This window comes from Phaseolus vulgaris, chromosome 2 (genome assembly GCF_051622355.1).
Source record: "Phaseolus vulgaris cultivar YP4 chromosome 2, ASM5162235v1, whole genome shotgun sequence".
NCBI classification, from domain to species: domain Eukaryota; kingdom Viridiplantae; phylum Streptophyta; class Magnoliopsida; order Fabales; family Fabaceae; genus Phaseolus; species Phaseolus vulgaris.
The window spans coordinates 30,863,205-30,877,191 of record NC_143499.1 but is presented as its reverse complement, the minus strand read 5'-3'; the positions used below and the strand labels follow the sequence as shown (position 1 = coordinate 30,877,191).

The window sequence follows — 13,987 nt, the reverse complement described above, 5'->3', positions numbered from 1 at the left end:
TGAAAGACAATGAATAATTAATCAATGAAAAATATGTCCAACCAAATATAAAACCGATTTTAAACTTGATGCAGAAAATTAACTGGTAGTAATGCCATCAAACATTGCTCGTATTTGAGGAACTCCTCTGTGCGTCCTATACATCCTCCGAGTCCACCTAACATAAGCAAAGGAATATTAAGAACTTTGTTTTCTTGTCTCGAAAATTAATAAAAAAAAATAGCATACCTTTTTCCAAGTGGGAAACCAACCCCTCGTTGAACTTCTTCATCGATCAATGGTTGAAATTGTGGAGAAATGCATGTTAGGCGTTCCCATGCCCAACATTGTTAAAGCAGCGTGCAACCTCCAATATTATCTTTATTAAAGTCTATTCTGTGATCGAGCATGTTGAGCAATAACATCATCGGTTGCATGATGTGACAATTCCTAAAAAGTGTTGTTAAGCCAAGACAAATTAATTGTATTTCCTTTCACTGTTGTAGCAGGTGGTATAAATCCGAGGAACTGCTCACACAAAGATACTAAATCACCAGTAGTAATCCCAATGACAGCCTCTCCATCAACCGGTAAACCCAATATGAGTTCCACATCTTCCAAAGTAACAGTTGTTTCACCGAGAGGAAAGTGAAAGGTATGAGTCTCTGATCTCCACCTTTCCACTAATGTTGTAAGTAGTACGTGGTTGAAGTCAATGTTCTTAAATTTTAACAAATGTCCAAAACCAGAATGCTCAATTAACTGTTTGACTCATTGGTCAAGTATGTCCTCATGCTTTAGTATTCATATTGCATGTCTTATGGGTCTCAATAGTCTTTCATTACCTTCCCATACATCTTCAGTAACATGTTTATCTTGGAGTCGTAATAGGGACATATTCGCAGGAAGGCGATGAGATACCATAAAATTCTAATAAGATGGTTCCTAAAAATACAACCATATTTTATAGTACCTTTATACATAGTTCCTATTGAAAAAAAATATTTCTTTATGGATCTCAAATATAAATATATTTTAATTAATTTTATTTTATTTAATGAAATTACACGTTAAACTATATTATATACCATTATTGATAAATACATATTTTCTTAAATTAAAAAATAGGTGTTCTTATATATATTTATAAACATATATAAGTCGGTATTTAAAAAAAAAGAGGTGTTCTGATTGGTGAATCTAGTATACTATCAAGAATATTCTAAACTTTTTAAAATTATATGGAGGAAGAATTTATGAACGTGTTTTATCTATCTACTCTTCTAAACAATAAGTTCACACGGGTTCCATTCATCTTATTTGTATTCAATTTACTTTTATGGATCATTTCTCATTAAAAAAAATAAAAAAATATTTAAATTTATTTAAGTTCTTTACTTCTACAAATATTCTATATTAAATATACACAAATTTCAACATATTGATTCTATAAAAGTTAAATATTAAATATTGGTGCTAGTTGATTTTCGCTCGCATATAAGGATGCATAACACTGCATATGTACATAACTACATATCACTTTAATGAGTTATATTTTCAAGATGCACACACCTACATAATAGTGTCCACTTCAAATTGTGTGATAATCTTTTATTCTTTTTCTTGTTCAAAACTGTGACGATATCTATTCAACAATTTGTAAATTATATTCTTTTTTATGCTCATCACATACTGATGAGACTTAAATAAAGATTTTGCGTACTACTTAAATATAAACAAATTTCAACCATATTGATTCCTACTTAAAACATCACTGTCCAATAAGAATACATATAGCTTTAGACAAAAATTACCTTTGAAGATAAATTGGCACACCTAAGGAGTTCCAGCACAATGCAAAGCTAAAGAAATATAGGAAATGAGCGTGGGTGGTTTAGTGTGAATTGGATAGGAGATAGGACTCTATTAAATAGACTTCCTGAAAGTTTAAATTCACCTAACCAAACAACATAAGTTTGAATTCAAACTTCATTGCTAAAAGGAATCTCTGTGACATTGTGATTATTGTACCCAAAGTGAAAACTGTAGTCATGTGAACATAAAGTTCTCAACAAAGTGTACGTTTGACATGTGTTTTGAGAAAGAAAACATTGTTTGTGAGAAAATCAAGTTGTTGCTGCACCGCCTTGCAATTGAAATTGCAAATAGTGTGAGAATTTTTTTCATTTTGTGCCTATGCAAAGTTGTCAACCATGAAGGAAACTTTGAATAGAAGTTGTCAATGATGAATGCAACTTTATTCTAAGTTGCCAATGGTAGACAACTTCTTTATTATGAAATTGGAAAAAAAATAAATGAAACAATCGTGACATGATGATTTTCTATACACCAATGATGATTTTTTATGCATCACCATTTTGGTAAAATTTCCCATTAGTATGAAATAAGAAAATTTGTAAATTCTTTTTTATAATTTTGATAGTTTCTAATTAGTTATTTTTTAATTTTATTTCATAATTACTTTTATTAAATCTCAATCACAGTATTTTAGTAATTTATATCATCAACTAATCTAAGTTTTTTTTATTCTATGGTATCAATTAAATGGATTATAAATTATTCAGACTTGTCCCAAATTTGTTTATTTTGCAAGCTGAATCATGGTGATATTGAGTTAAGATTATATATATATGTACGAAATTTATGGTTGTATTGTACAGTTTTGGTTCAAGATCTTTGCAGGGTTTGGCTTGCAATTCCTAAAACTGGTAGCACAAAACAACAAACTATTTCGGGTATTCTGCAATCCATTGAAATTGAACTTTGGACAATTTCTTTTTGGTACCAAATTATATAAATAACAAGATGCTAGGCTTGAGAAGTAATTGAATGCTTTCTAATCTATTTGTTTCCCATGTTATTAATTTGGTAAGTGTTGTGGAGACGCTTATGCATTTGGTGATTATTAATTGGCTTGCAGAATAAAAAAGTGCAGAGAGAAAACAAAACTGAAAAATGATCAAAAGGTACCAAAAAGGCATAACTCATTCATATATTTCATTACATAAAAACTTGAAATTCACAGTTTTCTCACTTTCCGGGGACAAAGTTTGTGGCATATGCCCAGGCATTGTTGTTGACTGGGTCAGCAAGGTGGTCTGCAAGGTTTTCCAAAGGTCCCTTTCCGGTGACAATGGCTTGAACAAAGAAACCAAACATGGAGAACATGGCTAATCTACCGTTTTTGAGCTCTTTCACCTTCAACTCAGCAAAAGCTTCTGGGTCATCAGCAAGGCCCAATGGGTCGAAGCTTCCACCTGGGTAGATTGGGTCAGTCACCTCACCAAGAGGCCCACCGGCAATACGGTAACCCTCAACGGCACCCATTAAGAGAACTTGGGTGGCCCAGATAGCAAGAATGCTCTGTGCATGGACCAGGCTTGGGTTGCCCAAGTAGTCAAGTCCACCCTCACTGAATATCTGAGATCCAGCCTTAAACCACACAGCCTCGCCAAACTTCACACCGTTACGGGACAAGAGTTCGGGGAAAACACAGCCCAAAGCTCCCAACATAGCCCATCTGGAGTGGATGACTTCAAGTTCACGGTTTTTAGCAAAAGTCTCAGGGTCAGCAGAAAGCCCAGCAGTGTCCCAACCATAATCACCTGGGAATTCACCAGTGAGGTAAGATGGTGCCTCACCGGAAAATGGGCCCAAATACTTGACACGGTCTGGGCCGTACCATGGGCTTCCAGAGGAAACAGACTTAGAAGCTGTTTTCCTCATGGAAATCCTTCCAGTGGAAAGGTCAGGGGTGGAGGGGGAAAGCTTGATTGCTTGGCCAGCCAATGATGATGAAGAGAGAGCCATTGTTGAAGCAGCCATTGGAAAATAATGAAAAGGTTTGAAAGTGAAAGTGGAGAGAAGGGTTATGAATGGTGGTTGCTGTAGTGGTAGCCTAGAGGAGAAGTATATATAGGTTAATTGAGAAGAGGGTTCTTATCTAAATATCACATGAGATCTCTATTTCAATTTCTATTGGTTTGGATTTGGAGAATGATTTGTGTCCACTAATTGCTTCTTCCCTTGCCCCACTCTTCTCTTTCCAATTCTTTCTTTCATTTCCTTCCTCACCAACTCAGATCACATATCTACAAACATATCATGGAATACCTCTTCTACCCAATCACAATTTGCCACGTAAGATTTCTTGGATACCCTCTATGATATTCATCTAAATTTTATAGTTTTGCAGAACAGGGACCATAGAGTATTCATTCCATTGCTACTTCATTTCAAGCCATAAGGTTCAATGTCAAATTCCATATGACCTCAGGAATTACCAATTTATAATTTCACTTTTAACAACCATATCAAAAATCAGATTCAATTTTTAAATTGTCATTGCAAACTATATTTATTTGTGTTTAAATTTTTTATGGAAGTATATACTTTATTCTTAATAATATCTTTCAAATTTCAACATCTCAAGTTTTATAATTACCTTACACATCTAACATTGAAGAAAAAAATTTAGAAAATATAAATTACTTGTGCACTAAAAATAACATTGTACCCTTTTACTAATTTTACAATACAGTTACACTCTTTTTCCTCAGGTAAGGATAAAATGCATACTTTTTTATTATCGTATTTTCATTCAAATTATAAATAATATAAATTAAATATTACAAACAATATATATTATTTAAATAAATATATAAAACTAAAGTTAATATTTCTATCATTATATAAAAAATACACCATTTTGGTAAGTTCTTTTGATATTATATTTTAATTGAAAAATTTATTCTTTGATAAATAAATTTTATTTATTTATTTAATAAAATAAATAATCAAATAATTTATTTTAAAACTATTAAATAAGTTCTCTTTTAAAATAGCGGCTACATATAATACTATTTTTATAAAATTATAGTCATATATTTTTAAATTGTTTTTTTTTCTATTTTTAATCAATAATTTATAAATAAAATAAAATCAAGACGGTTGTTGATGGAACCCTTTGGCAACAAGACGGGCTTTGTTCCTTTGGAAAGAGCCATCAGCGTTGTATTTGATTTTAAAAATCCATTTGCATCTTATGGGTGTAACCCCAGGAGGAAGAGGCGTGAGAACCCATGTGTGATTATGGTGTAAAGCAGCGAGTTCTTCTTGCATGGCAGAGAACCATTCAGGACGAAGGAGAGCATCCTTTGTGGACTTGGGTAGACCAGAAATAGTGGGTGCAACAAACGTGCGAGGTTTAAAAACGCCAGCCTTAGCACAAGTAATCATACTATGGGTGTTTTGAGGTTCATCGGTGTGGGAGGGGAGAACAGGGGATGAAGGTGGCTGATATGTGGTGAAGGCATAGGAGAAGAGGTATCATCTTGATGGGGAGGAGGGTCAGAGGACACGGCAGGACGATCAATGCTTGTGGGTGGAGGCGTAGACTGCGGAACAGTTGGAAACACCGCTAGGGTAGGTGTAGAAGAGGAATGACTCATATTATTTGAAGAAACATAGATGAATAGGTTAGGAGAAAGAGCATAAGGATAAACCTGGTCATCAAAGATAACATGACGTGTGATGTATATACGACCCGTGGGCGATGTGGTGCATACCCAAGGAAAACACATAAAGAAGAACGTAAATTCATTTTATGCTTATTATATGGCCTAAGCAGCGGATAATAGGCACATCCAAAAAATTTATATATAGAATAATTTGGTTTCTTATTAAACAGAAGTTGATATGGGCTTGAGTTGAGTAAGACAGAAGTAGGTAGCACATTTATAATAGATACAGCAGCAGTAAAAGCATATCCCCAAAAAGACATAGGTAAGGATGAACTAGCAAGCAAAGTTAAACCAATATCAACTATGTGCCTGTGTTTGCGCTCTATAGAACCATTTTGTTGATGCGTATGAGGACAAGTTAAACGATGTGTGATACCATGAATTGAGAGAAAAAATTTAAAACACAAGAATTCCTTTGCATTATCTGTTTGAATGCTTAAGAGAGAAAATCCAGTTTGTTTTTCCGCATATAATTTGAAAGATTGGAAAACAGAAAGAGCTTGTGCTTTGCTGTGTATTAAGTAAAACCATACATATTTAGTGTAAGCATCCACAAAAGCAATGTAATACCAAGCATCATTAGTAGCAGGGGTATAAGAGGGACCCCAAATATCAATGAAAACAAGTTGAAGGGGTTTGGAATATACAGTTTGGGAAGTATGAAAAGGTTGTTGATGAGATTTTCCAATTACACATGCAATACAGAATTCTCGAGTAGCAGTATATGGGATATTACAATGTTTCATGATTTGGTGAATCACTTTAGGTTGAGCATAGCCAAAACGAGAATGCCAAATGTTGTAAGTAGAAGAAGGAACAGTAGAAACATAAGCAGAACAGGGAGTATTGTGAATAAGATTTGTAAAGACATAGAGATCATCCTTAAGCTTGCCTTGAAGGAGTATCTCGTTTGTTCCCTGACGTTTGACAAAACACATGTCAGGATAAAACTCAAAAAATACACAATTATCACGAGCAAACCGAGAAACACTTAAGAGATTCTTGGAAATAGAGGGAACATGCAGCAAGTTGGTTAAAGAGAATGTATTATGTGTAGATAAGTCAGTATAAGTGGCAGTACCAATGAAATGAATAGGTAACCTTGAACCATTACCTATAGAGACTTTTTCAGAACCTGTGTAGGGTGTTGTAGTTGAGAGATTATTGCTTTGAGTAGTGAGGTGATGAGAGGCACCGCTATCAGGGTACCACAAAGGATCATGTGGATTACCAGGCATGCCAAGGATCGATGGTTCATCATCATCACTAATAGATGAGAAATGAGGTGTGTTAGCAGAGACTTGAGATGAAGAAGATGGTTCAAACCTGTGCCAACAATGTAGAGCTGAATGACTATATTTTCCGTAGAATTGACATTGCACTCTTGTCGTAGAGGTAGTGGGAGGTATCTTGGGATAGTTCTTGAAGGGTGGAAAGCGTTGTTTTGAATAGAAGCATTGTTTAATATTACCATAAGTGGCATGAGACGGGAACTTCTTGGTCCGAGAGGAATAAGATTGATGAATGTTGGTGGGAGCAATGGAAACATTGGCCTGCAAAAAATGATCAACATATTGTTTGGCTTTCTCAATACGTCTCTCTTGAGCCAGAAGAAGCGCTTCTATATCATCCACCGTATATGGATCAAGGCGAGACGTAACGAAAGTGACGAAAGGGTCGTATTCATCGGACAACCCATCAAGAATAGCTTCAATGTGGTCCTCTGTGGAGATTGGGCATCCAACAACAGCAAGATTGTCGACGGTTTTCTTGATATCAAGAAGAAAGGTAGAAATAGACCTATCTTTCTTGGGGGTACATAGATGTTGTTTGTGTTTCTTGATTTGTGCTCTGGTTTGAAAGGCATATTGAGTTTGAAGTTTGCTCCACACCTGATGCGATGAATCCAAGCCTACCATTTGTGTGAGAATGCTAGACGTCATGGAAGCCAATAATCAGGCAAGAACAGACTGATCCTAACGCTCATATGTGAGATATTTGGGGTTGACAGACGTAGGAGAGGCATCATCAGCGGCAAGGAGGCGAGACGACATGCAAGACCCATCCAAGAAATGTAGAAGATCCATGCTCCTTAAGGTTGCAGTGACTTGTTGACGCCAGATCAAGAAATTATCAGCATCAAGTTTTATCAGAATAAGAGTGTGAAAAATATAGGGCACAAAAGTCTCTGTTTTGGAAGAAAAAATTTCAGAGAGAGATGATGATGAAGTCATGGCGCTCTGTACCATATAGAGGAAGAGAGAGAGAGAGAGAGAGAGAGAGAGAGAGAGAGAGAGAGAGAGAGAGAGAGAGAGAGAGAGAGAGAGAGAGAGAGAGAGAGAGAGAGTATTGGAGAGGAAGAAAGAGAAGCAAGAGAGAGAAAGATAAAACTCTGTGTATTATTATGAGAGAAAGAGATGGGTATTTATAAACCCTGAGTTACATGATCACGTATGAGAGAGGTTATAACAGATATACTAACACCGGGATGAGGTCGGTCGGAATTTGGGTGGACTCCAAGTAGTCTCCCTTCAAGCTTTAGTGATTCAGCCTCCAGGAAATTAGAAGGGCTCCACCAGCAAAAAATAATCCATATTAGTAAAAGCATCAAATTTTGTATATATAGTGAATTTAGTGCTAAAATTCGAGTTGAGATACTCCATGTGAGTGTTCATCTATTTATAAGCCTTCATCAACTTGAATCTTTGACATTGGTTTCTCTAGGTGTTAATGTGTCATATTATAGTATATTTTCATAAAATTTGGATATCATGTATATAATTTGGGATATTGTGTAATATAATCGGAGCAGAGCATTTATGTAATATAATAAGATATATTTCATAAGTAAATTAAAACATTTATGCAATACAATAAGGGACACTATGCAGGTAAATCAGAGTATTCAAAGAGGTCGAAATATTAAAAAAATTAATTCCTATAATATATTTATCTAAACTAATATTATTACAACAATATAATTATGTGTGGGTTTATAATAATAGTTACAAAAATCATGGTTAATTTTATTTCATCATGAGCTTTCTCACGATTTAGGCCGAAATGAAATATATTCGAATTGGACTTGATCGGTATATGTCCGATCAAATCTAGGATACAAATTACTTCCGAAATTCATAATGCTTTTGACAAGGGTAATTTTAGTATTTTGAAATTTAAAGGGGGTGGAGGAAGAAGATTTTAAGGGTGCAGGAAGAAACACCCAAAGTTGATTAATTGAAGGTTCAATGTTTAACTATGGAAGGGCTGCTTCTTCCTGCACCTCCATACCTTCTTGTGCCACCCCCATAAATTTTTGTTATTCCAAAAATACCCTTTTCAATATTCCGGATTACATAATCCGGAAGTCTTTTTCTAGATTCAGAATTAGCTTCCGGATTATGTAATCCGGAAGTTTTTTGTGATTAGCTTCCGGATTACATAATCTGGAAGTCTTTTCTATACATAAGATTAGCTTCCGGATTATGTAATCCATAAGTCTTTTTTTCAGATGTGTTATTAGCTTCCGGATTACATAATTTGGAAGTCTTTTCTAAATATGAAATTGACTTCCGGATTATGTAATCCGGAATGTATCCGGATTACATAATCCATAGGCTTATTATTTCAAATTCAAGGGGGTGAAAAAAAGAGGATAAAATGGTATTTTCGTATTTAGTATGGGGGTGGCACAAGAAGGTATGGAGGTGTAGGAAGAAAGAGTCCTATGGAAGGTAGGGGCAACTTTGGCCCAGTCTATGTCTGGACTCTATGCTCATCTTCCTGTAGTGTCTGGGCTCCATACAAAGCTTCCAAGTAGGGTCTAAACCTTGAATGTACATTTCTATCCAAATTTGATTTCTTATTCATCACTACACCAACAATTAATTCCTTCCACAAATTTCAGCTTTCATTCATCATCCTCCCAATTTTTCTTCCCCTCCAGTTTAAAGAAGGATGAGATAGAATCAATTTATTTTTCTATTTTTATCACAATATCCAAACAATAGGTTAATATTTTTTTTTCATTTTATCATGTCCCACCTTATTCATTTGGTTGCTTATTATTTCATTGATAGAAGCTGCACTACCCGACCCATGAACTTCAAGTTGTTAATATCCAGATAATATGAATATTAACTTAATTAAAATATCATAAAAGTAGTTTATAAATACTTAGAGTAACAATAATTACTCAAAGTAACTATGAAACTCGGGTGTATTCATGAAACTTGACACCCTAACCTAGTGATTATTGAAATACATAGACTTTACCACTTGTAAATATAAATCTCACTCACTCAATATTTAATATTTATTTATTACTTAGATTATTATATTTTTTACTAACTTTAGCGTTGATGGAGTTTCACTCGATACTAATGATAAAGTTCAATAATTCTTCAATAGAAAAATTCATCATCATCAACAATTTAGATTCAGGACGACTCTACACCAAATCTGATAAAAAACGAAACAATTAATGGAAGCATTGGTGTGGTTTATTTGAGAGGTGTCAAAATCTTGCGAAACTCCAACCTAAAACATCTTTATCCATGGAGTTAATACTTAATAATAGTTAATGGTACGTATAGAAGAGAAGCGTGAGGCACGCGCATGACTCTTGACTTTGGACTTGCAAGCACACTAACTTTTATAAAACAAAAGCAATATCCAATCTCTTGCTGGTGTACATTTGGACATAACATGGAGTTTTAGATAACAAAGATATAAAAGAATTGTGAATTAATTATTGGACCAAATTGGAAACACGAGGGGATGAACATAAAAACCAGCAAGTGTGAATATTTAATCGGAAGTCGTGGAAATAGTTGAATTGAATTAAAGATTGAAGAAGGTCTTCTTTGGGTTTTATGTTAGACCAATTCCAATCTCTACTTAGTCAGGGCGGCTACAAAATACATGTTTGCTTTTTTACCACCTATCTTCTCAAAATGGCGGCATCCAATTCCAGATAACCAAATATTCATTTTCTTTTACATTTTCCCTAATTTAATTTAAAGAACTCCTGAACTGAATTCGATTGAAAAAAAGTGAGAGATGAATATAATAGAGAAAAATAAAATACACCCTTTGAATAATAACCCTTATATTGATCTTATAATAATCATTATAAATAGCAGCTCAATAATTAAATTTATTATTGTTATTAATAATAAATTGAGTTTGATTATAGAATATTAGCCGTTATTTCTAAGTGACTTCTAGAAATAGGTATTACCGACTTGACTACAGATATGAAGAATTAAGATAAAGTAAATAGGTGGGAGTGGGACACGGAAAACACTGAATAAAACATGATGTCGCAATAGCCGTCCTTGAGAGTTTGTTTGGCGGTGGAGATTCTTCTTCTTTGGGTGTCTCAGTTCCAACTGTATTCATTGCTTTGGACTGCCTGCATATCTGTAACTTATTCATTGGACGATTCTGACCTTGCTCACAAAAATCACGTTCTAATTATCTTGTCTTCTACCACTTTAATTAAGCTTTTCTTCACTTTCGTCAAATCTTAGTCTAGTGTCACTTTATTATATTTCTAATCACTTTGTCAAAAGAAAAGTTGTATAGCGAATTTGAACAAACAACGTGTCAGTTGAAATACCTGCCTAACCTAAAGGTGTTTGGAATATTTTATAATTTACACTTCAACTTCTTCATGAAGAACCATCCTGGAGACTGCTTCAGTTGGTATAAACCCTGGAACATTCTAATTTTTCAATTTCCTTTCTTAAAACATGTCAGAATTGAGGGGTGGAAAATCCCTTCATTCATATTGAGTCACTTGAAGGAGTCAGCAGAGTGATCAAAGTGTGCCTCACTCGTTTTCGTCATCAACCAACTGACACAACTCCATGTCTTATCAAAACGCGCAATCCAATCCCACTGATTTTGAAAACTAACAACTGCTTAATTACCATTCCAAACACTGTTTCACGGCTTTTCTTTGCCCTTTGTTTTTTTTTGGGCATATTCTCAATCAGCACAGAATCAATGTTTTAAGACTATGTTCCACGATCTTCATGTTTAGTTTAGTGATAGTGTACCATTTCTTTTGTAACAACTCTGCCAAGTCATTAAAACCTGTCATCTTGTATATAATATTTATCCATTAATGAATCTAAACAGAAACAAAGACAAAAAACAAAACACATTCCTTTGTTTTTGTCGTTCTATGAGTGCATGTTTTTGCTCTGTCTCTTCTCCGAAATGTACATAAAAATTAGTAGAATCTAAAAAGAATCTGTCCGTGTAATTTGAATGTAAATTATGAAAGAATCCACGTATGTGACTGTGACGATTGATCAAACATTTGAATCAGAGCATTCCTCCGCTGAGGAATTGCCATGATGTTCCTGTTCCTGTTCCTCCTCAGTAGCATCAGACGATGTGAGTTGTTTGGCTCTTTGGACCTGATCCTCCCAGTTGGTGCGAGCCAACACGAACAACATGGTGATCATGCACGAGGCTTGTGCGGCCAACAAACCCAGCCACAAGCCTTTGAAGTCAAAGCCCGCAAAGAAACCCAACCACACCGCAATGGGCATTCCCACAATATAAAAGCAACCCAAATTTATATTGGCTCCCAACTTGGGTCTCGCGGTTCCCCTCAGAACGCCGCAGACAGTTGTTTGAGGACAATTTCCAAGCTCGCAGAGACCAATGATGGGCAACACCGTCGCCGTCAAAGCAATGATCTCCGCGTCACGTGTGAACATGGATGCCCACACGTGCCTCACCGAAACAGCAAAAAACAAGGCCGACAAGCCCATGACGTAACTGAAAAAAAGCCCCACCAGTGCTGCAAGTTTGGCCCTTTTGGGATTCTCCGCACCCACTTCGTTCCCAACACGTGCTGAAACCGCAAAGCTCAGAGACGATGGGAAAATGTATATCAAAGCGGTGGTTTGAATCAGAACCCCCATGGATGCAACGGTTGCTTGGGGATTGATCAGTAACCCGCATAGTAAAATCATGATTTCGTACCACCACCATTCCAGGCAAACGGAAATGCAACTTGGAATTGCCAAATTCAAAAGCGCCTTCCAACCGCAGAAGATGCCCTTCAAAGAAATACGAGTCCATGTTTTGCTGTATATGCCGGAGAGCCAGATGTAGAGAAGCAACGAAAAGACGAGGTTGAAATTGGTCCAAACAGCGCCTAAAGCAATGCCTTTGATTCCAAGTTTGAAGACAGAGACGAGGAGGTAGTTGATGGGGAGGTGAAGGAGAATAGAGAGAAAGGCAGAGTATGTGAGAGGCAGGGTTATGGATTGACTTCGTAAGTAGATTCGCAGAGGGTGTAGCAATGATTGTGCTACGAGATCAGGCAGAGAATAGAGTATGAATGATTGAGCTTGGGTGGCGATGTCTTCTTGTTGGCCACAGAGGAGCAATATGTTCTTCATGTTGAGCCACAAGAACGATATAAAAATTGAAGTTAAAAGAAGAAGAACTATTGTCCTCTGCATGGCAAAGCCCAAAAGTTTGAATCTTTTGGCCCCAAAAGCCTGGACGCAGATGGGCTCCATGCCCATGGCGAGGCCTGAGAGAATAGAGTAACCTGTGATGTTGGCGAATCCAATGGCGAGAGAACCACCAGCTAAGGCAAGGTCACCGGCACGACCAAGGAACAACATAGAGATGACAGAGCGAGAGTAGAGTAATAGACCTGTGAGAACCATGGGTAATGCTGTGTTTGCTATGCATTTGGCTTCGTTGAAAGCCAGGGGAAAATGGGTGGTTTCATGGGGCTTTTGGTTTTTTTGGGGTTGCTGGAATGTTGTTGGGGGTTTGGGGATCAAAAGGGCTAACATGTCAGGCTCCTTAATTTTGGTCGTGTGCGTGTGTGAATGACCCTCATTGCTCTCACCCAAAGTGGGGGTAGACGATGATAACTCACACATGGTTTGGTTTGTAGAAACAACGTTGACGTTTGTTTGTGTGTAAATCACAAAATCTTGGTTGGAGATTTGCATTTGCAAGAGGTATTTAAAAGGAGTGGGTCACTCCAACATTTTTGGATGTATATGGAATATCAATACTATTCCTTTAAATCAATTTTCTCTAAATTTCTCTCTCATTCGCGCTTTACCAACCAGATTTCAACTTTCATGGAACATCTTTCTAGTTTTACCAAATATTTTTCATGCTTCCTCTTTTTTTCTTCCTTGCATAATAAATTTGGGTATTTTTTTTCATAAATCCAATCAACGGTTTAAAATTCGTTATTAAAGTTGTTCACTTATGAGTCTGGGTCGATGATTGATAATTTGTTAATTTTTCAACTTGAATATTATTTCACAAGTTAAGGATCTCAATCAATTAACCTTAATTATTTAATTAAAACAAAATCATGATTATAATCAGAAAAAAAATTAGAATTTGGTGCATATATATTAGAGAACACTCTACAAAATGAATCATCTAATACATACCGGTAAAAA

At 35.8% G+C, this 13,987-nt stretch overlaps 2 protein-coding genes across 2 annotated transcripts; both read right to left on the bottom strand.

The window, feature by feature from the left end:
* Positions 1-2,956: 2,956 nt before the first annotated feature.
* Positions 2,957-4,054, bottom strand: LOC137811403 (chlorophyll a-b binding protein, chloroplastic). The gene has a single exon (XM_068613134.1). The coding sequence runs from the start codon at positions 3,823-3,825 to the stop codon at positions 3,031-3,033; it is 795 nt and encodes a 264-aa protein (XP_068469235.1). The 5' UTR covers positions 3,826-4,054; the 3' UTR covers positions 2,957-3,030.
* A 7,560-nt stretch (positions 4,055-11,614) lies between these two features.
* On the bottom strand, positions 11,615-13,631 carry LOC137811390 (protein DETOXIFICATION 49). Its single transcript, XM_068613111.2, has one exon. The coding sequence runs from the start codon at positions 13,517-13,519 to the stop codon at positions 11,846-11,848; it is 1,674 nt and encodes a 557-aa protein (XP_068469212.2). The 5' UTR covers positions 13,520-13,631; the 3' UTR covers positions 11,615-11,845.
* Between the last annotated feature and the right edge of the window lie 356 nt (positions 13,632-13,987).

Coding starts and splice junctions, on each gene's coding strand:
- LOC137811403 (XM_068613134.1), bottom strand. CDS start 3,825: ATGGCTGCTTCAACAATGGCTCTCTCTTCATCATCATTGGCTGGCCAA.
- LOC137811390 (XM_068613111.2), bottom strand. CDS start 13,519: ATGCAAATCTCCAACCAAGATTTTGTGATTTACACACAAACAAACGTC.